This window comes from Diabrotica virgifera, chromosome 7 (assembly GCF_917563875.1).
Source record: "Diabrotica virgifera virgifera chromosome 7, PGI_DIABVI_V3a".
NCBI classification, from domain to species: domain Eukaryota; kingdom Metazoa; phylum Arthropoda; class Insecta; order Coleoptera; family Chrysomelidae; genus Diabrotica; species Diabrotica virgifera.
This window is the reverse complement of record NC_065449.1, coordinates 25,392,590-25,419,485: the sequence shown is the minus strand read 5'-3', so window position 1 is coordinate 25,419,485 and position 26,896 is coordinate 25,392,590. Positions and strand designations below refer to the sequence as shown.

General features: G+C 35.7%; 1 protein-coding gene across 1 annotated transcript in view; it reads right to left on the bottom strand.

The window, feature by feature from the left end:
- Positions 1 to 25,580, bottom strand: part of LOC126888084 (uncharacterized) — a 36,087-nt gene extending 10,507 nt beyond the window's left edge. The window contains exons 1-4 of the mRNA XM_050656104.1: positions 24,561 to 25,580; positions 23,235 to 24,447; positions 20,631 to 21,236; positions 7,904 to 8,253 (exon numbers count right to left, since the gene is read on the bottom strand). Of these exons, the coding sequence (XP_050512061.1) occupies positions 7,904 to 8,253; positions 20,631 to 21,236; positions 23,235 to 24,447; positions 24,561 to 25,580 (3,189 nt within the window). The remainder of the gene's footprint in view (positions 1 to 7,903; positions 8,254 to 20,630; positions 21,237 to 23,234; positions 24,448 to 24,560) is intronic.
- Between the last annotated feature and the right edge of the window lie 1,316 nt (positions 25,581 to 26,896).

Sequence of the window (26,896 nt, the reverse complement as noted above, 5' to 3'; positions counted from 1 at the left end):
GTTAATAGCTCCTTTCAATATTGTTCTGAAGTTTTATATTAGATATATTATTCTCTCCGAGGTGGAAGTCGAAACGTCAATAAAATCATTTTTTAAGTTAAATTGTGCCTTATTTCCCAGTTAGAATAAGATCCTTTCTTTCAGAGTTGTCCATCAATATAGATATATAAATGGATATAAAGATACGATTATGTTTCTTTTAGAACTACATATATTCGGATATGCAACAATATTATTATTATATCTCAAATTAATCAATTTACTTTTATTTAATACCTATGTATACGCTGTGAGCTCGTACGTAGAGGGGATATTTATAAATTCGCGAGCGCCAGTAGTGGCAAGTCTGTAAACGTTTACCGGAAATTTGACATAAATGTCAAAGTGATTAATTTAAAATTAAAATTAAAAACATTAATTATAAAAAGTATTAGTTGGTCAAAGCTGTGGTATATATTTTTACCTTAAATATACTTACGTTTTAAATACTGAATTTACGTTTTTTTAATGTTCCGTAATATGTAATTATAAATTAATCTTAGCGCCATCTACACGATAATTGTGAAAGTATCCGAAGTAAGAAATTAATATTTCATGAATAAAACGTCAAAATGATTAGCAAAATCTTAAAAAAATCTATTACAATTTAATTACTTTTTAGCGTTGTAAATATTAAGCGATAACAATTAAATAGTAAATTTAAAAATTACCGGTAAAAGTTGAATTAGTAATCCGCCAGGAGCGACACCAGCGAAGCTCAGAGCGTATAGTTACGATCACTGAATAGGGCTTTTCATCGATTGTCATTTGTTTCGAGCTTCTGTCATAAGTTTTATAATCTGTGTATAATATTAATATACACGGATTATACGACATATGACAGAAGCTCGAAACAAATGACTGTGAATGAAAAGCCCTATAGTTTACACCTTAATTTTTATATTGTAATACTGTAAAATTGCAGTGTCGTACGGATTTAATAAATGTCAAAGTCAAAAAATTTCAAAAAGTCAATGCTTGTCAAAAATTTCTCGAGTGTTGAAAAATAAAATAACGATATCAAACTCCTCCAAAATGATAAAATAGTTATAATGAATTTGAATGATGCGCAAAAGCAAGGGCAATTGCCAAACTCGAAGAAGGTTGGTTTTTATGGCAAGTTGCTGCAGATTTGGACGTAAGCCATTAATGTGCATATGGATAATCAAACAATCATTGGATAATTTGGGATAGATATAAAATAAAATCGGTATTTTCAAACCAGACTTCCTTGTTTTCAATATTAAGACCATAATCCATTCTATTCAAAAAAACGTAATTTTATACTTTCCATTTTGTTAAACTTTGTAAAATATATTTATATTATTTTTATTTTTTAATTTTAAATAACTTATTCTAGGTACACCACTGGTAACGTCACTTTGACGTAAAAGGTGCGTTCAAACGAGGTAATAATTTAAAAAATCGGCTCCTAGATATGTTAGCCTGTAAACTATTCAATGACCGTAACTGTACATGTACGTACCTTAAAACTATCCCTTAGATTTTAAAAAATACCAACAAATCCAAAATCCATCTATGAAAATGAACTAATGCCACGCCATCTTATCAAACATTGAGATTAAATCACAAATAGTGAATAATGGTTACTGCGCAATTCTTTTGTGGAAGAAAATCTCTTTGCAAGTAACATTTCGGCATTAATGATAAAGTTTTTATTTAATAACAACAGTTACTACAGAGGGTATTTCTGAAGAATTATTTCTTGTGGTTTAAAATATTTATTTGATTGCAAGAAAAATTTTTTGTTCGCAAATATAAATATGGATTAACCTAACATATATTTCTTATAATGCAAAATAGTTGTAGTTTTCAATTTAAGAAACAAAGACTTTAGGATAAGAAAATTAAAATATAACCATTAATGCATTTCTTAGTATTGAAGAAATTATCTCTAAGAAATTATTAAGTTGTGTTTAAAATTCTCGTTTCTTTATATGTGAAGCGGTATGTTTAAGTTAATATGATATGGTAACTTTTAAGAAAGATAGCTCAAAGAAATCAGTGTTTTAGGAGAAAAGAAATTGTTCTCTCGGTGTAGTTCAACACGACATCTGTGCAGCTTTCCTGCGCTGCTGCAGATAAGATAAAGATTGCCATAATGATCGGCAACATTCGTCACGGATAGGAACATCCTTGTGTGCCAATTTAGAACCACCAGAATGTCTATCACGAATATATGTCACGAATTTATGTCACGAATATAGAAGTGTTAAGGAGAATAGGCAGAGAGAGGGAAATTGAAAACAAAATAAAAGAAAGGAAATTGCAATATCTCGGAAATGTGATGAGAGTCAAAAGATATAACATCTTGAGACTCATAATTCAAGGAAAAATAAAGGGTAGGAGAAGCGTAGCCCTTTCAGGCCTGAATTTTTTTTGAGTGAAAATGAAGTTTCCCTTTGAATAAATACGATATACGGTATCCAAAAAAGGTGTAAAAAATACAGAAAAAAATTCATTGTTTGAATCTGTCACAAATGGCATGTCACGTTCGTGCGCTCTGGGCTTATGTTCTATGAATGCAGGATCGTAAGTGTATGAAAAAATTCATTTTTATTAAACATAAAACACCATTAGAGCCAAATAAAAATTATTTTTATAATTGTTAAATATGCTATTACATATTAACTAAAATAGAACAAACATTTTTTGCTGAAATGCCACGTCTTTCCATAGCCTCTTTGCTGAACAAGAGCTCGTTGAAGAAACAGGTTCTTCATCCAATACAGGTTCTTCATCTAATACAGTTTCTTTAATATTCTTGTCATCGGTGTTATTTTTAAACATTTGAACGTCAAAAGTAACATCATTTTCGCCATCTAAATCTTCGATTTCGGACTAGTTACCATCATTTAACACCTCTAGAGCCAAATCGTGGTTGAGAGGCACACCTGTAATAATTAGAAAAACTACTTTTATCATTAAAATATAGAAAAATTAATAAAAAGTCAAACCAATAAATATTTAGTATTTTAATTTCCTGCATTGAAAATTGAATGTGTGACGGCAACTCACTATCGTGCTATTCAAACATTAAGGGACAAGATCTCTACAAACAAACCAATAATTTCTTAAATCTTGTTTATTATCTTGAAGTTGAAACTTTATCTATACCACAACCCCGTTACAATAACATAAACACTTATAAAAAACAAGATATCTTTTACTTACCTTTACCGGTTTTGTCGTCAAAATACACATCCATCTTGTAGGGTATTATATTGCAACGTAAGCGCGAATTCGATAAATAATTTCAGTTACGCTGATAACACACGATAGACACAACATATTGATATCATCTTTCCTAGTAAAAATATGTTTATTTTGATATTAATACCCACATAAACATGAGCTCACGATCGTGTCAGCCGGTCACGAAAGGGGTAGGAAGGAGTGAAGGAGACGCGTTTCCTGGTTGAAGAACCTGAGAGAATGGTTTTGATTGCAGCTCAAGTCAACTGTTTAGAGCAGCTGCCTCGAAGATCAAAATAGCCATGATGATTGCCAACCTTTGTTGCGGAGATGGCACTTAGAGAAGAAGAATGTTTATATTTTAAAAAAATCTTTTCTTTTATACAATTTTTCCCAAGTTAATTATTTGTATAAAAACATTATGTATCTTTAATATGCATAATAATTCGTAACGATTCATGTCGAATGAAAATTACATTCAGATTTCATATATTTCGCAAATGCCTCACACAATATGATCAATAAGAGACCGCTACAGGCATTTGATGTATTGTTCTGACAATTAGTGCCTGCTTTACCCAATTCTTGTTAATAATGACGAAAGTTGGCTTTTTGAGTAGCATCTTTGACATTTTGATTGTGCACACAATTGCTACTTAGATGTTAGTATGTTATGTTTAAATGATGGCGTGTCTATGTCTTGTGGATATAGACGCAACATAGTAGGTATAGATAAATTTTACAAGTATTATTAATACTAATAAAAATTTTTTTTTTTTATGCTTTATTTAACAATCAGAATACATTAGCATCCTATAAGTTAAAGTGTTGGCTTGGGAGCTGGGCCCCTCATTGGCGTGAAGGGACTCCCTCCAATGAAGGAGTCCTAGATAGTCTTCATGTCAGCTGGCCATAATCTCTTCAACCTTCTGGCAATTGGAGCTTGTACTAGCGGCTGTAATACTGCGTTGGGGTGTGTTTCCATTTTCTCGTGGTGTTTGTTGTACCTATCTTTAATGACATCTGTGATGAATGGAACCTTCAGATCTTCATGTAATGTTAAATTCGACACGAACCAAGGTGCATCTGTGATCATGCGTAGTATTTTTGACTGGCTCCTTTGGATGATAGCAATATTAGATTTGCTTGCACATCCCCAGACTTCGATACCATACATCCATATTGGTTTGATTATGGTGTTGTATATCAGCAGTTTATTTTCCAAACTTAGTTTTGATTTTCTACCTATCAACCAGTAGAGTTCTTTGACTTTCATGTCTATTTGTTTTCTCTTCTTTGTTATGTGCACTTTCCAAGTAAGTTTAGAGTCTAGATGTATGCCGAGGTATTTGGAAGAGTTGTTTTTAGCAATAATTTTGTTATTTATGTATAGTGATGGACACTGATCTTTTCTTGTAGTAAAGTTGACATGGACGGATTTAGCCTCATTTATCTTAATTTTCCATTTTTTTACCCAATTTTCTAGGTTTGCTAAGTCATTTTGTAGGATGTTGGAAGCTTCTACTGGATCTTGGTGAATTGCTAAGATGACGGTGTCATCCGCAAAGGTTCCTATGACAGTGTGTGGAGACGTAGGAATATCTGATGTGAATAATACATATAGAATGGAACCCAGGACACTGCCTTGCGGAACTCCGGCCTTGATTGGGAATTTTTGCGAATATTCATCATTCACTTTTACAAGAAACTGTCTGTCGTGAAGATATGATTCGAGCAGTCGATAGAAGGATAGTGGAAAGATTTTAGATATTTTGTATAAAAGTCCATCATGCCAAACCTTGTCAAAGGCTTGGCTAACATCCAAGAATACTGAGGGGCAGTATTGTTTTTGTTCTATTGCTAAATTTATTGAATGTGTTATTCTGTGTATTTGCTGAACTGTTGAGTGGCCTTGTCGAAAACCAAATTGGTGTGATGGAATCCAATCCTCAGGGAGTACTTCCTTATTTATTCTTTGAAGTATGAGTCTTTCTAGTAGTTTTGACATAACTGGCAATAAGCTGATTGGCCGATAAGATGAAACTTCGTTTGGGTTTTTGCCTGCCTTCAGTATTAAAATTATTTCTGCTGTTTTGAGTTGCGTCGGCCAGTAGTTTAGTCTCAGGATAGCATTGAAAATGTACATCATGAGTATGACTCCTCTGCGTGGCAGTTCTTTTAACATTTTGGAGGTTATTTTATCGATCCCTGGAGATTTTCTTGGATTTAGGAAGTTTAGTTCATTTTGAACTTCCTTTACAGAAAGTTGTTTGGTTGCGGGTATGTTGTTTGGGATATTTGAGAGATGTCTAGCTATTTCGTCATCAACTACATCACAGTTCGGTGTGAATACATTGGATAAGTATGCACCAAATAGTGAAGCCTTTTCTTTATCGCTTCTTGCCCATATAGCTGCAGGATTGCTGGAGTCACGTACAGGAGAATTCTGCATTTGAGGCTTGTTTTTGAATTTGCATGGTTTCCAGATGGAGTTATCACTTCGGTTAAGACCTTTCAAATATTCATTAAATGAACATTCACGCAATTCTTTAATTTTTGCTTTTAGTCGACTACTGGCTCGGTTGTACACTGTTCTGTCAACAGGGGCTTGCGTGCGTTGTAATCTAGCTCTTGCTTTTCGTTTTAGAGCTATGAGTTCCTTCACTTCTTTAGGTACAGAAATGTCTTTCTTTTGGATGGTGGGACGAGGAGTGGCTTGTTGTACTGATTCAATTAGGAGGTCATTAAAAGTTGTGATCGCCCCTTCGACTTCATTGGGTTCCTTTAGTCTGATGTCGAGTTTTACTTTTTCTTCAATTCTGGTACGATATTCTTCCCATTTGGTTTTCTTATTATGTAGTCTTGTGGGAGTTTTTCTATGTAACGCTGCTGTTCCTATTGAAGCTATTATCGGAGAGTGGTCAGAAGAAAGATCATAGCTTGGTATTACGTCTAAGTAAGGAGCTGGTAACCCATTTGTCACAAAAAAGTCAAGCAAGTCAGGAGTTTTAGCAGGATCAGTTGGCCAGTAAGTTGGAGTTCCTGTTGACAGGTATGCGTAATGCTTCTCTTGAATCACTGATGCCAATTCTCTACCTTTGGTTGTTGTAAGCCTAGACCCCATAAAATGTGTTTGCTATTGTAATCACCGCCCGCAATAAATTTGGATCCTAGTGTATCGAAAAAATCACTGAAATGTTCCTTTTTTATGTTGTGTCGTGGTGGACAGTAGACGGCGGCAACTTTTAGATTATATGAGTCCATGCAGACGTTGACAGTTGTGGCTTGTAGAAAATTTTCAGCATATTTTGGCATTTCATGGTGCTTTATTGTGTTTTTTATTAGGATAGCAGTACCAGCATGTGCAGTGTTGTCTGGGTGATTGCTGTGATATGTTGTGTAATGTGGAATGTAAAAGTAGGATCTGTCAGTGAAGTGTGTTTCGCTGATGAGAAGGAGGTCTATGGAATTGTGTTTTAGAAATATTTCAACTTCTTGTTTGTGATGTAGAATGCCGTTGGCATTCCACAGTGTTATTCTAATGAACTTAATGAATTTTATTTATTAACGTAGTAAGCATATTCATCACCATGGTGTTTTGATGAATAAGTTGCTGAAACATGGCTTTGAATTCGTCTAAGAATCTATGTAGCATATCTGTTGTGGTGTCACATTGATTCTGCTGAGTATAATTGTTGGATGCTACATTTGCATAGGTCACATTATTTCTTACCGGCGTTGTTGTTGGCTTGGTGGTAAGATTAGGATGGGCATTTGGGCAACCCTGACTGCTGACTGGCTGTACATTTTGCCTATTATTTTGATTATTAGGGCGTCTCATTATGTTGTGATAGTAGCTACAACCTTTATAGTTGGCTGTATGGGCACCTCCACAAAGTGCACATGTTGCTGGAGTGTTCCTTGTTTTTGTGCAGGTTGATGTACTATGGGCTCCCCCACACTTAACGCAGACAAAAGGTTTATAACAGTAACCCTTGGTGTGTCCATATTGTTGGCATCGCGTGCATTGAGCTGGTCCATAGTTAGGTTTTGGAGGTTCTACCTGTATGATTAAATTTTGCATTTTTTGTATTTTATATACGTCTTTGTTATTTACCGCAGGCTCTAAATCCACAAAAAACAGATTAAGAGGCTCCTTAGTTCTTTTGTCCTTGGCATTGAGGATATTTCTGACTTGATGGCCTTTTGCGTTGAGTTCTTTCACTATTTCTTTTGTATCCATAGTGTGGTGAAGGTGTCTGATCACTACTCGGAATGCACGTTCTTCTTTGAGTTGGTATGTGTGGTGTACAATTTTTTTCTCACGCATATACGTTACTAGATGCCTGTAAGACTCAACAGTATCACTAATTATTTTAATTGTATTATCTGCAAGTGTTTTTGTACTGTAGTGCACATCATCAATGGCATCTCTTAAACTTAGTATCATTTTCTGGTAATCTGTTACTCCGTACACAAATATTGGAGGAGGTTTTATAGTTTTAGCTTCGGTGATATCTATTTGTTGGTCTGTTTGACTCTCTTCTACAGTTTCATCTACAGGAAGCTGACTATATCTATTGCTTATATCTATGTCGGAGTTTTGTGAGTTGCTTCTTCTGATCTTCCTTCTTTTTGTATTCGTTACTTGTTGCCATTCGTTCTCGTTGGCTGCGTGTTGTTCTAGCTGCTCATCGTCACTTGTAGAGGACAATCTGTGATAATATTTCTGACTGGTTGATGGTATATGTTGTGATTTTTGGATCATTGGTACCTGATGTATGTAATTTTGTTGATTAATTGGTACCTGCTGAGTGGAATTTGCTTGAGAAGCATCAAAATGTTGATGAGATAAACAAGAATTATTATTATTCAATGCTGCTTGAGTTATTGGTTGAGAATTAATAAATTGTTGTACTTGCATATTTGTATCTGCTACACCCTGTATGTTGGTTTGCGAAACTGGCTGGCTATAAGAATCTCCAGGTCCATTACTAGCTGGTAGCACATTCATGTTTTTATTTCACTTAAATTAGCACTGGGTTCAAAAACTCATTAAATTTCAATGTAAATGAAAATAAATATTTCATTAATTGTTTTTAAATTGTAGGTATCGGTTTTTAACAAAAATTCAAAATTGAATAAAAAAATCAAAATTGAATAAAAAAACTACAAAAAGTTGAATGGCACAAAAGATTTAGATAATTACATAAATGTTTATGGTGGAATACCACAAACTTCACCAGCATGCTGCAGGGTGGCAATTATTATAAATAACAAATGGAAAAACAAAATAAAATGTTGTATCATGAGTGGGGACTGCAAGTGAGTCTAAGAAAAACAGATTATTTAATAGTATACAGCAACGCTCGGTTTCAAGTCCTTGTAAATGATGACTTAACATTAGCAAGCAAGCAAGCAATTTGATTTAACCCGGCCTGTGAGAAATGTCCACCCTATCGAAAAGCAAATGCTGGTGTAACAATTCATTGGAACGAGGTGTATTAATTCTAGTAAAACAGGAGTCACTCCACCCCGCTCCAATGCTCCAGACCATCTCGTTCCCCCCTATAGCACGCTGATGCGCTATAGGGGCACAAAACTGTTAGCCAAATGCTCTTCACATGGGAATCCTGGGTAATAAGATTCCAATGTGGTGCCTTAATCGATTTCAAAACTAGGCCAGCGTGAAGCGCTCTATGCCTGTATCCTTTATTCACTTATCCGCGGACTAAAAATTGCTTGCTTGGGCCCCAGGTCACTATACCGAGCCAAACGAGGCTCGGCCCAGTGACCTGGTGCTCAAGTATTTTTTGGGCCCTACATGCCTGGGTTTTTTGTTTTTTATTATTTTTTTGGTGTCTTTCGCCGTTTTTTATATTTCTTTTTGTAGGCTGTCTTTAATTAGGATCTTGGTATTGGACCTATGCATGGGTTGCATGTTTCTTTGGCACTTGGTGTTTCGAGCTACGAACTATCTACTACTTTTATTTTCACTTATTTATTCATCTTTATCTCTCTTTGTTTATTTTACTTTATTTTCTTTGTCCACTTTCTTTACTTATTTATTCCACTATCTGTTGTTTAGGACGTTTGTGCTTCCACCGGCGGAAAGCGTCATACCCTAGCATCTCTCGTAGTATGGGGCTTGGGTGGTGATCCAGCTCCGCGAATTTTACCCTTGCCTTGACTGCCATCATCTCTGTGACTCTCACCTGTTGTAACTCTCGGAATAAGAATCCTTCAGCGACGTATTTTGGGACTTGGGCTGCTTCTCTTAGGCTGTTGTTGTGGGCCGCCTGTATCTTCTTTTTGGTTGTATTTGCATACGTGTCCCCATGCGAGAGATGCGTAAGTTAGCATCGGTAGTATTAAACTCTTTATTAACCATTTATAGTTTTTAGTCTTACTTTACTTTTTCTTCCTGTGAGTCCTTTTAGTGTTGCTCTTGCCATATTGGCCTTCTGGACTGTGGCTTCTACGTGTTTTTTAAAGGTCAATCCTTTGTTTATGATGACTCCCAGGTATTTGGCTTCATCTTTCCACTCGATGGGGTTGTTTTGCACCGTCAGTTGTTTTTCTGGCTGTTGTCTCGCTTTCTTGTATAACACCGCTTGCGTCTTCTCGGAGTTGATGGCTATCTTCCATTTTATGCTCCATTCCTCTATATCTTCTAACGCTGTTTGCAGGTTGGTCACTGCTATGTCTACATTTCGGTGTTTGGCCGCTATCGCTGTGTCGTCGGCATAAAGACTCAGTAGGGTACCTGGTGTTCTTGGTACGTCTGAGGTGTATATTGTGTACAGCAGTGGTGACAGGACCGCTCCCTGTGGCACTCCAGCTTCCGGGTTTCCAAGCTCGGACAGGACTTGTCCTAACCGAACCCTGAAACTCCGTCCGCCCAAGTACGAAGTGATCAATCTTGTCATCGCCTCGCTGTACCCGTAACCTCGCATTTTGTAATGAGTCCTTTATGCCATACTCTGTCGAAAGCTTTGCTCACGTCCAAAAAAGCTGCTCCAGTGTACTGTCTGTCATTCATTCCAGCTGGTATGTACTTGGTTAGTCTGAGTACTTGTAGCTCGCTGGAATGTCCTGCTCTAAAACCGAATTGAGCTTCTGGGATTATTTCTAATCTGTTCGTTTCTGCTTGCAGTTTGCTGACTTAACATTAATCTGGTGGAAACATTTAAATACCTGGGAGCATTGTTTGACAAGACCGGATTGGGGGGAGCAGAGATAAAGCAGAGAATCCGAAAAGGCAGGCAAATTGTGGGAAACTTGAATTCACTTTGGTTGATAAGAATATTTCTAATAAAAACAAGAAAAGGTTGGGCAGAGCAATAGTGGAGTCGGTATTGTGTTATGGCTTGGAAGTATGGACTCCCAACGCAGACCTGAAAAGGAGGCTACTAGCCGTGGAAATGGACTATATAAGAAGTGCAAGAATTTCAAGATTTGAAAGAAAAACTAACGAAGAAGTAAGAACAAGAATGCACGCTGAGGAAACGGTAGTAGATAAAATAGAAAAAAGAGCATTGAAATGGTTTGAACACCTATTAAGAATACCTGTGTATTATAAAATAGGACATTCTGTATAACATATGTTTAAAACTCACTCAAAGTCATTACTCGATGTAGTATCTGTTCTTGGATTCAATAACCGCGAGTAACATTGGATTGTCATGTTTGTTATTATTTAAAGGTGTATATAAACATTATCTCGGGCGAGAAAGAGATTATGATTATTGTTGTATTTAGGAAGTAGACAGGGTTATGATAGGTCGCGTCTTTATTGTAAATAACTTATGGTTGAATCACCGAAAGTTCGATTTAAATATAATGTTATCGAATAAACTGAGTTTTAATTAATTGGGACGAGAAGCCATTAACATCACACATATTTATGACACCTGCAGGACATTGATCTAAACAAATATTTCTGTGGAAACCACCAGGAAGAAGAAAGCAGCTTTTCAACCTAGTCCTAGAAGACGTCTTCAACCGACAAATTGGTGAACCTATGGCATTAACGTTAATGGCAACAGCTAAACCACCTCAGATTCGCTGACGACATTGTGATTATAGCGAGCTCATTCGAGGAACTGCAAATTATGATGGAGGAACTCGCAGGCAGCTCCCAATACGCCGGCCTAAAAATGAATATGAGAAAAACAAAAATAATGAAAAACACAGATGACCCCAGACGTAAAATGGCAGTTAGATAGGAAAAGTCCAGAAATATATTATTATCTACCTAGGCCAAATCCTGAAACTTGACAAAGAGAACCAAAGTGCGGAAATTACTAGGAGAGCAAGACTAGCATGGGTAGGATTTGAAAAACTTAGTTAGATACTGAAGAACCGCAAAATACCCCAATACTTAAGGAGCAAAGTGTTCAACCAGTGCATCCTTCCTGTCATGACATATGGATGTCAAACCTGGACCCTAACGAAGGCAAATATGAATAAACTAGCCACAACAGAAGGAGCAATGTTAGGTATACGACTGTTGAAACAGGTTGGAAGAATCACAATCTAAATATCGCAAAAGTCCGTCTCTGTCGTTATAGATAGAAGTAAGACGAAATGTACTTCCCAACGCGTTTCTCTTGGGCCACCCACAAGAAAGCGGAAGGATTAATATTTTAAGAAATTCTAGACGCCTAAGCTGATAATTTAGCTATTGCAGGCAGTAAAATCACAAAGACACTTTAGAGCTCGAAGACAGCTTTCCTAAGAATTATTTACTTTGCACAGGATATGCCTCATAAAAAGAAGAATAGGAAAGATTGCTAAATGTTTGAGTGATAGAAATCTAAGAATTCCACAAAGGTACGACGCAGTAACTTTCGTGGGAATCCTTAAACGGTTACAAAAAGGACACTCGTGGTGATTGGCCGAAAAAGAAACGTATGATCATAATAAGGCTGGTCTAAACATTATTTCCCAGCTATGTGATTGGTACGAAAATTTCGGAATGATGATTATTGGTCAAATTATGCGATAGCTGTGAAAAAGGGAGGTGAATATAGAGAGCAGAGAGGAATCTTGTCCGAGATTAGGACAAGAAGGAATCAATTAAGTTCTAGCGGTCATGCAGTGAAGACCTGCATTTTTTCTTGTCTGTGCCTAAATAGGCAAAATGGAATCTTAAAGATTCTGTCGTGAAAATCGCAAGTGCGATATGTTGTCTTAAATACCATACCGGTATATTCTCTGTGTTGTGTCCGGTACGATAAAATAATAGTTTTCTTAGTACGGCGTGTAATATGTTTCGTTCAAACAGAACTTAGTTCAACATTTGCGGATAAGACTTCCGTTTAATATGTCTCATATAAACCGCACTTAATTCAATCTTCGTGGAACGCCGTTCCATTTTTTTTAAGACAATGGTCTAAATAAAATATGTTTAATTATCAAGTCAGTGAGAAGTATCACTAATAATCATGAATGCAGTTATTTTCTTTTCATAAAACAAAAAGAACTATGGAATTTTTATTTTTCGTATAATATAATAACAACTATGTAACAGTACTTTAACTCTAAAAATGAAAGTGAAAAGTGAAAGTGATTTCGTCGTATCCACAACTCTGGCGAGCTAACCCGATTCCAGCAATTCAACAACAACGGATTATCACCAGGTATTTTGCAATAAACTGTTTCGTTCCTTTTCCTTTTTTTGAACTTTTAAGATGCAACGCGAAAGACTTATTTTTTTATTTTTTTAATCAACTCAGTTTAATGACTATTTTCTATCTAAATAAATGGTAACTATGTTAAAACTTATTTCGTCTTTTTCTGTTCGCACAATCCATCTATGTATCCTTATTGTATTAGGAAATGCAGCCTACCACAGACAACAAGGGTAAGTACCATTAGTAGTCAAAGGGATACCATTTTTTTCGTAACATTTTTGTAATTTTTATATAGATAAATAGTAATAGATTCTGATCTATTAATGGCGCCCAAAAAATTAATAATTTCTTTTCTCTAGCATAAATATTATTGTATGAACTCACACCCTAAAATCTCTTGATGATTAGAGCCGCCGGTGCGATTTTAAATTATGTAGCACGTATTTTTTTAAGTTTATGTACATCACATGTTTATCTAATTTGTCGTGCATCACTGTCAGATAAAAAAGAACGACTGGGTAAGATCAAAAACAAAAGTCGAGTACATAACAACAAAAGTTGCCAGATTTAAATGGAGCTTCACCGGCCACAGTGCTAGAGTGTGGCCTAAACGACCAACGTTGGAATGAACAATACAACACTGGAAACCTTACGAAAGTAAACGACCGAGAGGAAGACCACAGATGAGGTGAGTTGATCATAAAAGAGTAGCCGGAACAAATTGGACATATGTTGCTCAGGATAGAGACCGATGGAAGGAGTTGGGAGAGGCCTATGTCCAAACGTGGACGATAGAAGGCTAAGAGGAAGAAGACTTAAATTAGACATACCACAAGAACCTTATTAAACAATTATTGTGGTATTGAGAAATATTCCTTATGTGTACACGAAAATTAAAAAACAAAACAGTTAATTTTGTTAATTTTCACTGTACATAAAAGAGAAAATAAATAGGCTTAATTACATTAGTTCGTTGTGGTTAGTTGAGCAATCAATAAAATCCAGGATCCCCGAAATTAACACAACCAACCAAAACATTTCCCTAATTAAAAGTGTTGAAAATTATTATTTGTTGGACAACTCAGTAAACTTAATTGGGTGCACATGTCATATTAATATTATAATCGTTAAAGTAAACTATTAAGCGGTTATTTAGCAAATCAATCTGTTCTAACGCTTCAATGTGGGTTTTAAAGTAAATTCATATACAAAAAGGTTAAAGGTACAACAAACAAGAAAATACTAATATCAATGGAAAAAAACTGTAGAGATGGGGAGAATATATTAAAGAGCTGTTTGAATACGAAAGAAACGAAGCTCAAATGGAAAATATAACGGTGAAACGATGGATGAAACGGTGAAGGTGAAAGAAGGTGAAAGTCAACTGACTTTCACCTTTCTCTTTGTGAAGACAGAGAAATCAACTCAACCACCCACATACACGTGGTAGAGTCATATAATGCTGTGAGGTATATCTTTTTCATTTTCACCCATCGCCAGGGTTTAACATAATACACGCCAATGTAAGACTTTTGGTCGGCGTTTTAAGGGTTTTAACCCATGTATTTTTGGTGGCTTAGCATGTAGAGCTTGCTTAGAACACTGATGATGCTCTCTTTAGAGCGAAAACGTTCTGTCTTTTAATGTAGCCCTTTATTGGGGTTTTAATAAATATACCTTTTACACAGAAGTCTTTCTTTAATTTTTATACAAAAATACTTTAAATATACTTACTATTATTATAAAATATCTTATTCCCGAGGAAGACAAATCCAAAGACACAAAAATTATAATAAATAATACATTTACTAAAAACACTAATATATCCTTTTAATGACTTATTTGCGCTGACAGCGCTGATACATACATATCTTGAAAGATTAGCAACGAACTACATACTGTCTGTGTGCTCATGCGCCCGGTATTATAAAATTTCACTCTCGATCGTAAAGAAGTATAACTTAAAAAAAAAATAATATGGAATAAGGAATGTGGAAAATTTTTAAATGCATATGGCTAGAAATCCAGATTGAGGTTGTGTTCTCTTGGGAGACATCCAACAGTAACAGATAGTCGAGTAAAGAAAGAAGCTGTGTTAATTAAGAGAAAGCAAAGCAACTTCCATGCAGAGGTGCTAGGTTTCTCACAGGCTCAGGAGTAGATTAGTAAATACAGTTCGATTAAAAAAAAACCTGTTCTAGAGATATGATTTTCAAACTTAATTGGAAAAAGACCAGTGGGCTCGTAGAAGTCAAACTCATTATGTGGATAACTAGAGTGCTACAAGATAGAAGATATAAAGATGTGTACGCCCAATAGAGAAGGCTATAACTAACAAATAATGCTGAGGAGGTAGGTAATCAAAAGAGAAAAAAATATTCGTATTAGATGGTGAAGTGCTTACACTCAACGAAAAAGGTACGTAATATCAATAAAAATGTTAATTCAGACAACAAACGCAATTTAAAATTTGTCCAATTCTTGGTTTTATTGGAACAACAAAGCGATGTTCATCAATTCATTATTTTCGTTAGTTGAGCCAATTTATTACGTTTATTGAATGGATGAACATTCATTATGTATACCATAATATCACTTTATTGATATTACGAACTCTGTTCATTGAGTCAACGAATACTATTCATTGAAACAACAACGTCGTTAATTGACCGACGAATACTATTCGTTGTGTCAATAACAGTGTTATTTCTCCTAACGTATTTCGTGTATTTCTACAATTATTTCAGTTTATTTTTACAATTAATTCCGTTCATTCCCAGAATAAATACGGTTATTCTTACAAGCAATTCTATTCATTCTTACAATCAGTTTCGTTCATTCCTACTATGAACGTATTTTATATTAATAATTACTGAATGCATTAGCCCGATGTATGATATTGATTAATAATAAATTTTAAATCCCCCTTTTTTGTCCTAAACCTAATGGACTTTACACTGTGTGATTTCTCATAATATGAGAAATCATATTATGATTTTACTTATACACTGCGCTGGAATAAGTGTTACAGTCCCCCCCTTTTATTAACTTATTTATTTTTAGCACATAAGCAAAACGCTCGGACAGGTCGATTTTTAAAATAATCAAAGTATATTATAACATCAATGTTTCGAACTTTATACGATCCCTCTTCAGGTGACAGGTATAACTTTGATTTTTTTTAATATGAAAGTACATTATAAAAGCGTTTGAAATAGTGATTCCAAAATGTATATCACTTTAATCCTTTTTGACAGCGCAGGTGCAAAATTTCGATCGAATTCTTTTTAAACGCATTTATTTTTTTTTGAATCCTGGGAAAACTTTTGAAAAATTTAAACGCAGAATAAAAGATTACATTATTAACGAGGGCATTACACTTGGAAACGAAACGAAATGAAATCATTATTCGGCACTTCGGCAGAGGTAACAGCATTGTTTAACAAATAATTCTTTTTTAAACAATGGTAATACAGAGAACCTAGGGGTATTACGATAAGGAAAAGCCGTTACATTTCAAATGGTCAAGCAAAACATTTATTGTCTCAACAACTACGTTTATTGTCACCAAAAACGCATTGATTGTGGTTATTAAACGCAGTAGTAGATTGATTAATGCATTCGTTGTCACAACAATCAGTTTACATCTATACAATAATTATATATTACTCTATATTAACAACATTTGTACATTGTTTTAATAAAATCTGTACGTTGTCACGATAAACCAAGGTAATTGCTTGTCATCTACGAAATCAAGAAAGTGAGTTGCTGCCAGAATTAACATTATTTATTAAATATACGAAACTAAGTTATTTTCTGAATAAATTGAGTGTTATTGATTAATGTATTCTAGTTATTTTCACAATTATTATTCAATCATTGTGACAATAACCAAATACATTCGTCAATGTTTAAAAGTTCATTGAAACAAAAAATTAAATTGTTGTTGCAACGAAATACTATTCAATAATCACTGTTAATCAATATTACGAACTAAATTTCTTTGAGTGTAGTTGAAGAGAACCGGAAGTCTGTAAGCTATTGGTGCATGAGGTTCGCCCACCTTGCGGCCCCCTGTGAGTTGCAAAAAAAACCAGTGTGCTCGTAGTAACAAAGATCAAAGTCATCGCAGTAATGGAATAACTGGTGTGCTACAAGACAGAAGAGATAAAGGGGTGTTCGTTCGAAATAACGACTATTGAGGCACAGCTAGGAATGCCCATCAAAAATGCTCTTAGAGTAGAAGTTCAGAAATTGAAGATCATATTAAAGGAGGATCACCATATATTGGTGCTCATATTACCAAGAGAGGAGCATGAGGAGTTAATCAAGAGGGAAGTATCCGTATTGGATGGGCGGAGTGCTTAGTTGCAGGGAACCGGAAGCCTACACGGTGCTACCGGTACCTGGGATATTGGTGAGAGACAACAGTCTTGTTTAAGACTTTTTTTGGTTTGGAATCCCTTGGATAGGGCTGTTTCCAATTTTTACCCTTGCCTTATATTAGAATGAGCATACATTTGTTTCGTTACTCGTATTAAATTTATGCTTATATTTGCTTTGTTCTAATGCTCCCATAGTTTATTTTGTGGGATACTGTCATATGCATTTCCCAAGTCTAATAGTTGATCTCCCTGTCCTGAATCTCGCATGTTCTTTGGCTTCTATATCTTTGTCTTTGTATTCATTTTATATTCTACCTTTAATCACTTTATCGTATATTCTATTGACTGAGATTGGCACAGAGATGCCTCTACAGTTGTCACTGTCATCACTTCTGCGTTTTTTCTGTATCGTAGATACGAGAATGAGAATCATATTTTCAACCCTCCAGACCATCAATATTTTTTCCTTGGAGCTAATATTTATGTATTTTTAGTATATACAGGGTGAGTGGGGAGGAACGCGCCAAATTTTAAGACTATCATATACGTAAAAATAATCAAAAATAACTCATATTATGTTGTTATTCGATTTCATTTGTTTCCGAGATACGGGGTGTTAAAATTGTTAAAATTACGACACCCGATTTGGGCGTCGAAACGTTAATAAAATCATTTTTTTAGTAAAATTGTGGCTTATTTCCCATCCAAACTAGTTAGTTGCAAAAATGCCACAAGAAAATAGCTTCAGAACAACGTTAAAATTGTTATTACAAACTGACGATTTATTTATTGCTGTAAAACCGGTTAAGGTGTGCAAATGAAATTAGGTGGGCTTTAAGACATAGTTATTGCGCATGTTTTGACACACAAGTAAGAATTTTATATTCACCATTGGCGCACGTACGAGTAATATTCTGAAATTTCTTAAAGATAAAATGGTACGCCACTGAAATATTTCAAATTAAAAATTTTTCTTGAATTCCTCGTTCAATTTGTGACGAAAAATCTATCCTCCCTTTTTTTATGGGACGCTTAGTTTTCATGCAAAAAATAAAACATCTTAACGCTTACAAAGTTTTCGACGAACTTCTATATTAATGTGTAGAAATTTATTTCGAATACTTTGTAAGCGTAAAGATATTTTATTTTTTGCATGAAAACGAAGCGTCGCATGAACAAACATGAATATACAGCGTGTCTACTTAAGTTGGAAACATATGGGAAACTTTATTATTATTAATTATACGAAAAAAAGTTATTTTTCATAAAAAGTTCTGCATACTCTAGAACCTATGATTCAATCATCACATATCAAATTTTATTAATATTATACGAGGTATGTCAAAAAATGTGAATTTCATTCAAGAGTAAAGTACCTTTATTTCTCTCAATATCGAAAATTCTTATTATGAAAAGTTGTTTGGAATTAAAAACTAAGATCAAATATGCAATTACATGCTTTTAACAAAAAAAAAAAAAAATATTTTCCAAATTTTTCTCAAATTTAACTTCGTTTTTATTTATTATCCATATGATAACTCTTTTATTATTACTTTTACGAAAAAAGGTCTGTACGAAAAAAAAATCTCTATAAAAAGCTCTGTACGTCCTAAGACGTATGATGCAATCATCAGATATCACATTTTAATAATTTTATACGAGGTGTAGGTTATTAGCAGGTATTGAACGAAAACAATTTAATAAAATCAACACAAGCAATAAACAATACAAATTACCTGCCAATTACTATTTTTCTTCGATAGCTACTATTGGTAGAGATTAAATGGAAATTCTCATAGGTGCCATACACTTATTAATACACACATTTAAATCAATTGTTGGTGGTCAAATAGCTCAAACGATAACAGGATATAGGTAATAATAAAATATGGTAAAAAGTCTACTAGGTTACTTACAATTGTTAATCAGGACGCGTCGACCAAGTCACTATTTTTTGCGTGTTGACATTTCAGCGGGCTAAATGCATCTCATCTCTTCGGGGGAAGAATTCTTTGGACCTGGCGTGGTTGAAACGTCCCTTCCGTGGTCACAGGTGAATTTCGAAAAATATGCGAGCGAGGAACCACGGGCGTCGACAAGGTTAAAAAAAGGGACATGATTTCGAACTATTTACACAACAAATCAATTGTATGGAATTTCCAACATTCTCCCCCCTTTAAAGGCCATAAGGCATTTAACAATAACTAATACTATATCTCACTACTTGGGCAACAAGCAATGACAAAAAACAAATCCAATAAACAAAAAAAAAATACTAAAATACTTAAACAAAAGATATTAAAACTTAAGCTCGAATCAAAACTAAAATTAAAATGGTGGTTTTGTCGCAGTCGTACTAACAAACCCGAACAAAAAAAACTAAATCTAAAGTAACGAAACGTAAATCTAAAGTAACGAAAAGTTGACATCTAGTCCTCTATCGGCAAGGGACAGAGTCGGACAAGAGGCCGTTTCAAAGTTCCGTTAGTCGTATGCACGGTGGCTACCCGAGCTACCCCGTCTTTGCCCGCATGCAATTCAACAAGACGCGCAAGAGGCCATTTACACGGAGCCAAATTATCCTCCTTCAAAACAACTAAACTACCGATTTTGGGTACAAAGCCAGAATCTAACCATTTGGACCTTTGTTGTAAGGTATGCAAATACTCCTTACGCCATCGAGCCCAAAAATCCCTATGGATGCGTTGTAACAACTGCCATCGGGACAAACGATTGAGGGATACCTTCGAAAAATCAGGCACAGGCAATGATGTTAAAGGTTCGAGAGTCAGGAAATGCCCTGGGGTCAAAGCGTTGAGATCTTCAACATCATTGGTCAATGGGGTGAGAGGACGCGAATTCAAAACGGACTCAATCAACGTCAAAACAGTGTAAAACTCTTCATATGTCAAAATTTGAGCCCCGACTATCCGAGCAATATGTTCTTTTACAGAACGAATGCCGCGCTCATAAATACCATCAAAATGCGGAGCCGCAGGAGGAGCAAAAGAAAATATAATATTTTCTTTATCAAGAGCACCCTCCATAAAGCTACGCAATTGTCGATACGCGCCATGAAAGTTGGTACCGTTATCACAAAATACTTGCGATACTCGACCTCTCCGAGCAATAAAACGCTGTAAAGCGGCTAAAAAGGCTTCTGCGGACAAATCACTAGCCAATTCAAGATGTAAAGCCTTTGTGGCACAACAAACAAAGAGGCACAAATATGCCTTTTGACTTCTAACTCCTCGATAACGAGACATAGTTATCGAAAAAGGCCCACCATAATCTACCCCACAAATCGAAAAGGGTTTAATGGCTCCGAGACGAAATTTAGGCAAATCACCCATAGGGGGCTGTAAAGCCCTAGGAGATTGCTTCCAACATCTAATGCACTTAGACAAGACTGAATTAACGGACTGCTTAGAAGACAATATCCAAAACCTTTGACTCATCAAAAATTGAGTACTCTTAAATCCAGCATGTAAGTACTTTTCATGATAATGACGAACTAGGAGAGTCGTAAGACGAGATTTCTTTGGTAACAAAAAGGGGTGTTTTGCCTCATACGACAAGGAAGACTGCGATAGACGACCACCTACTCTTAAACACTGAGTATCATCATCTAAAAATACTCCTAATTTGCGAAATGGTTTTGGAAACGAGTTCGACTGAAGCTGGTCTTCAAAATACTGTTCCTGTGTAAACCTAACAAGAATAATTAACGAGCTTTCCAATTCTACTGAACTCAAGGGTCCTACACGTCTTGACCTTTTCAAACGAGAGTTGTGCGCGAATCGCAACATAAAGGCCAAAATTCTTTGGATAGAGGTAAAAGACGATTGGTTTTCTAACAAACAAGACAAAAAATGTTCCTCACGAGTGGAAACAAACACTAAACTTTTCTTTACCTCTTCCGAAGGGGATTTTTCCCGCAATGATGGAGGAACCTCTGGAAAGATTAATGGAACATTATATAAAAACGAAGGACCTGTCAACCAGTCTAGTTTCGATACAAAAGCGGCCGGTAGCATGCCTCGCGAAGGCGCATCGGCTGCATTACTTTGAGATTCAATGTAATGCCACGAATAATTTTGACTATGGGTCTGGATATACTTCTTCTTCTTCTTCTTCCTTCTTGTATGTAGGCTTTAAAGCCTGTTTCTTCTTCAATATTATCCTCCTAAATTGTTTAGGTTATCGCACCACCTTTTTCTTGGTCTGCCAATACTTCTTCGTCCATTTGGTGACTTATCTCGTGCTATTCGTACTATCCTATCCTCTGCCATTCTACTAATGTGTTCGTTCCACTCCTGTTTCCGTTTTGTCACCCATCCATTTATGTCTTCTATATTGCATGATCTTCTTATGTTTTCGCTCCTCTCCCTATCCAACAGACTTTTCCCTGATATTCGTCGGAGTATTTTCATCTCTGTTGTTTCTAGTAGTCGTCTCGTTTTAGATGTGTCAGGCCTTGTCTCCGCCGTGTATGTTAATATAGGTCTAATTGCTGCTTTATAGATTCTTGCTTTTGTGTCTTGTCTTAAGTGTTTGTTCTTCCAGATTGTGTCATTAAGAGATCCCGCCGCTTTACTTGCTTTTAAGCTTTGTTGTCGTACTTCCTCTTCAACATCTCCGTAACTGGTTATATCAATTCCCAGATATCTAAACCTTGCTTCCTGCTTTATTATTTTCCCATCAATTTCGATTTTACATCGTAGTGGGTATTTAGATGTTGTCATACATTTGGTTTTTTCTGCTGATATTATCTAATCATATTGGATATACGAAATGCGATTTGCGACGAAAGTTTTAAACCTAGAAGGTGAACTTTTAATCCAGTGCAATACTATTTGTGAGTCTATCCAAGCATACACCTTTTGAAAGATTATATTCTTCCACGACTGTGACACAAACGACATGAGTTTGACCAAATGAACAGCAGCTAACCATTCTAATCGAGGGATCGTAATCTGTTTCATAGGAGCTACTTTCGACTTGGCACAAAGTAAATTAACTTGGACCATGTTCTGACTATCAATACTACGAATATAAACGACACAAGCGTATCCCTTTTCACTGGCATCAGCAAATCCATGAAGTTCTAAGATGGGACAAGAGCAAATATTCAAAAAACGAGGAATTTTAAACTGTGAAATGAGAGATAATTCGCTCTTATATTGCTCCCACACACGAATAATTTCTGAGGGAGGACGATCATCCCATTCAAGACCAGTTGCCCAAAGTCGTTGGATTAAATGTTTGATAAAAAATGTAATAGGTGTTAGATAACCACACGGGTCATAAATTCGAGCTAATTCGGACAAAAACGATCTTTTAGTACAAGGGATATCCTGCAATTTGACTGCAAATTGAAAGACATCGGACTGTGCAATCCACTTCAAACCAAGGATTTTTAAAGAAGGACCATTTGATTCTGGATCAAAATTAATAGAATGAGGATTAATATGCGATTCCGGAAATTGCGACAACAATTTGGGTTCGTTCGAACACCATTTCCGTAACTCAAAGCCTCCTAACTTCAACAAAGCGACTAATTCTTCGACTAAACTTTGTGCTTCTTCGAGCGTCGAAGCACCGAAAACAAAATCATCAATATACGAAGCATTACAAACGAGTGAGGCGGCTTTAGGAAAACGAGAGCCTTCGTCCAACACTAGTTGTTGAAGGGTTCTTAGAGCGAGATACGGCGAGGATACAACTCCAAAAGTGACAGTTAACAAACGATATTCCTGAATCTCCTCAAAGCTAGAAAATCTCCATAACACACGTTGATAATCCGTATGCTCAGGAACTACTAAAATATTACGATACATCTGACGAATATCTGCACACAACGCAAAACGATTAAGTCTAAAATTTAACAAAAGCGAGACGATGTCCTGTTGTAGCTTAGGACCGACTAATAAATAATCATTCAACGATTTACCAAGCCTGGGACTTTTCTGAGACGCATTATATACCACTCGAATTTTAGTAGAGACACTTTCTGATTTAACAACACAATGATGTGGGATATAATACTTTCCCTTTGTCTTTTCGCCCTCAGGAACCAATTGCATATGACCTAAATCAATATACTCCTGCATATGGGACGAATAATCCTTTTGCAACCCCGGCTGACGAAACAAGCGACGTTCCAACGAAATAAATCTGTTTAAAGCAACATCATAGCTATCTTTCAAACAAGGCGGCGATTCACGAAAAGGCAAAGACACAACATATTTTCCCGAGACGTCCCGACTATGTGTTTCCCGATAAATGGTTTCGCACAGAACGTCTTCCGGTTCTGAAACTGGCTCTTCCGGTATGTTCTCCAGTTCCCAAAATTTCCTTACCGAAGAATCTAACGAGTCTTCCACATTTGAAAGACAAACAAGCGACGAAGAAGAAGAAAAAGTTGACGAAAGGTTAGGTGTGCTAGTTGGGCCCAACAAAATATATCCAAAAACGGTATTTAGGGCATCAGGTTGTCCCGGTTTACCTTCAATTTTACCCTCTAACAACAACTTCGAAAATATACTACAACCAATTAACAAATCGACCGATTGACTACAATTAAATTTGGGATCAGCTAACTTCAAATTTTTAATATAATTCCAAGCAGAAATATCTATTTGGGTGCTGGGCAAATCCGAGCAAACCCGATCTGTGATAATAGCCTCCAAATGAAACACCGGTGACTCCAGATGACGAGGTTGGATAGAGAAACTTATTTGCCCCTGATTCAGTTTCGTTTGCATCGAATTGAGTCCGTTAACTTCGAACGAGCAAGGAGTTTTAGGCCATCCCAATCGATTGGCAGCCTTTCGACTAATGAACGAACTCATCGAACCCGAATCAATAAGACATCTTAAGGGTTGTTTACACCCTTTACTGTCAATCGCATGAACCAAAACAGTACCGAGCAAGATTTCCTTTTTGGTTTCATTTTTATTTCCTACAAAACTAGCGGCACAATGGGATACTTCAGGAGACGATTCGATTCCCGATGTCCCTGGACTATGATTTTCTGAGGACGACTGACTATTGGAACGGTTTCTCTCGAAGTGTAACAAACTATTATGGAGATGACTACTACATTTGCTACATTTGAAGGATTTAGGACACGACTTGACTGAATGGTTAGCCTGATTAAGACACTTAAAACAGGAAGAAGACTCTTTACAAAACTGATATCTCTCTTTTGGCGAGTTTTTCAAGAACAACGAACACTGGTTAGATGATGGCTTTGTTTGCATAGAGCGCAACATACTGAAGACGAATTTGTTACGAACGACGAGCTACTACGATTGTGCCTTGAATCACCAGTCTGGTGCTTGGAGTTGGCCTTTGGCTCCGTGTTATTTGGGGCCCGCGACGACTTCTTTCCCTCACCTATACTACTGTCTAAATTATCATACGCGATGTATTGGGTTTCGATGAACACTACTAATTTTTTAAATGAAGGAATTTCATTAGACTTATTTTCCAACTCGAATAGCTTAATGGAATCAACATCTAATTTCGACAAAAGCAAATTGAACATAATGAAATCCCAATGCTCAGTGGGAAGGCCTAAAGTTTTCAATGCGGCTAAATTTTCTAAAAAGGTGTCTACTAATTTAGCTAGATTTTTCGAGTTAACCGCAGAGATTTTTTGAACGCACATTATCGCATCCCAATGGGCGGTCGCACAACGACGAACATTTGTGTACCGTTTAACAATTAAATCATAAGCCACTTGGTAATTATCGTTAGTTATGGGCAAATTGCTAATTAAGCTAAGCGGAGTCCCGTCTAAACAACCTTTCAAATATTTGAATTTTTCTATGTTTCCTAGGGCTGCATTGTTATGCACTATCGAATTATAAAGGTCTATAAAGGATGCAAAATTAATAAAATTTCCTTGAAAATGCGGAAGATCAATACGAGGTAAGCGAATGTGCGAAGGATGAGCTCCGCCGGAAGCACAAGACGCTGGACCTGGACTTTCAGATGGTGACCCAAAGAATTCCGCGTCAAAAACTTTTATTTTGTAGAATAAGTCCAAGAATAATTCTCGGACTTTTTCTTCGTCCCCCGTATCTGAATCCGGTACCGACAAAACATTAATAATAATGCTTGTATGCTGCTTTAAAAATTCGTCCTTGATCAAATCTATTTCACTAACTCTAATTTTAAACAACGATCTTAAACTCAAGTCCGACACTGCTCTATTACCCAAATCAAAAATGGACTGAATGTCATTGAGCGCTGTATGCCGCTGGAATTTCAATTTTCTCGATTTATCCATTCCAACTTTTTCTATAAAAATTTCAAACAGAAATGAAATGATCAAAGTAAAATATTAACTGTACTATAAATGCGACGATAAAAAAAATGCAATAATCCAGTAATAGTAAAATACTAACACGAAACGCGATTATAGACTTAAATCAAAAAATTAAAAGTATAACACAAAAAATATTTCTCTACGCCCATGGGGCGACACTCGGAAAAATACAAAATAATATTTTGTTTCTTAAAAACGGAGAAACGATAATTAAATCTTTAGACCCATTCACGGAACCGAAACTCAAAAACTATTTAGTACCTACTTTGGATAATAAATCACCCGACAACTAGGACCCCACAAATAAGTCACGGTAAACAGATAAGCCTCGCTTCGACACAACGCAAAATCAAACGATAAAACTTTCCTAATAGGTACATATCCCGATATCAAACAAAACAAATATAATTAATAATTAATATATCAATTCTATATTACAAACCTATTGTAATATAAACGAATATATGTATTATAATTGCGACGAATCAATCAAACCACCATTTCAAATTTTAAACAGTGTATCAAATAATATTAAAAAATAATTCATATCCGGTAGAAGGATCAAAAATGTAGGTTATTAGCAGGTATTGAACGAAAACAATTTAATAAAATCAACACAAGCAATAAACAATACAAATTACCTGCCAATTACTATTTTTCTTCGATAGCTACTATTGGTAGAGATTAAATGGAAATTCTCATAGGTGCCATACACTTATTAATACACACATTTAAATCAATTGTTGGTGGTCAAATAGCTCAAACGATAACAGGATATAGGTAATAATAAAATATGGTAAAAAGTCTACTAGGTTACTTACAATTGTTAATCAGGACGCGTCGACCAAGTCACTATTTTTTGCGTGTTGACATTTCAGCGGGCTAAATGCATCTCATCTCTTCGGGGGAAGAATTCTTTGGACCTGGCGTGGTTGAAACGTCCCTTCCGTGGTCACAGGTGGATTTCGAAAAATATGCGAGCGAGGAACCACGGGCGTCGACAAGGGTAAAAAAAGGGACATGATTTCGAACTATATACACAACAAATCAATTGTATGGAATTTCCAACACGAGGTATGTCAAAAATATGAATTTCACTCAGGAGTAAAGTACCTTTCTGTTTCACAATATTGAAAATTATTATTACAAAAAGTTGTTTATAATTAAATATATTGTTTATAATACTATGTTTCAATATGCAATTACATCCTTCTAATTGAAATATTGTGAAATATAAAGGTACTGTACTCATGAGCGAAATTCATATTTTTTGACTC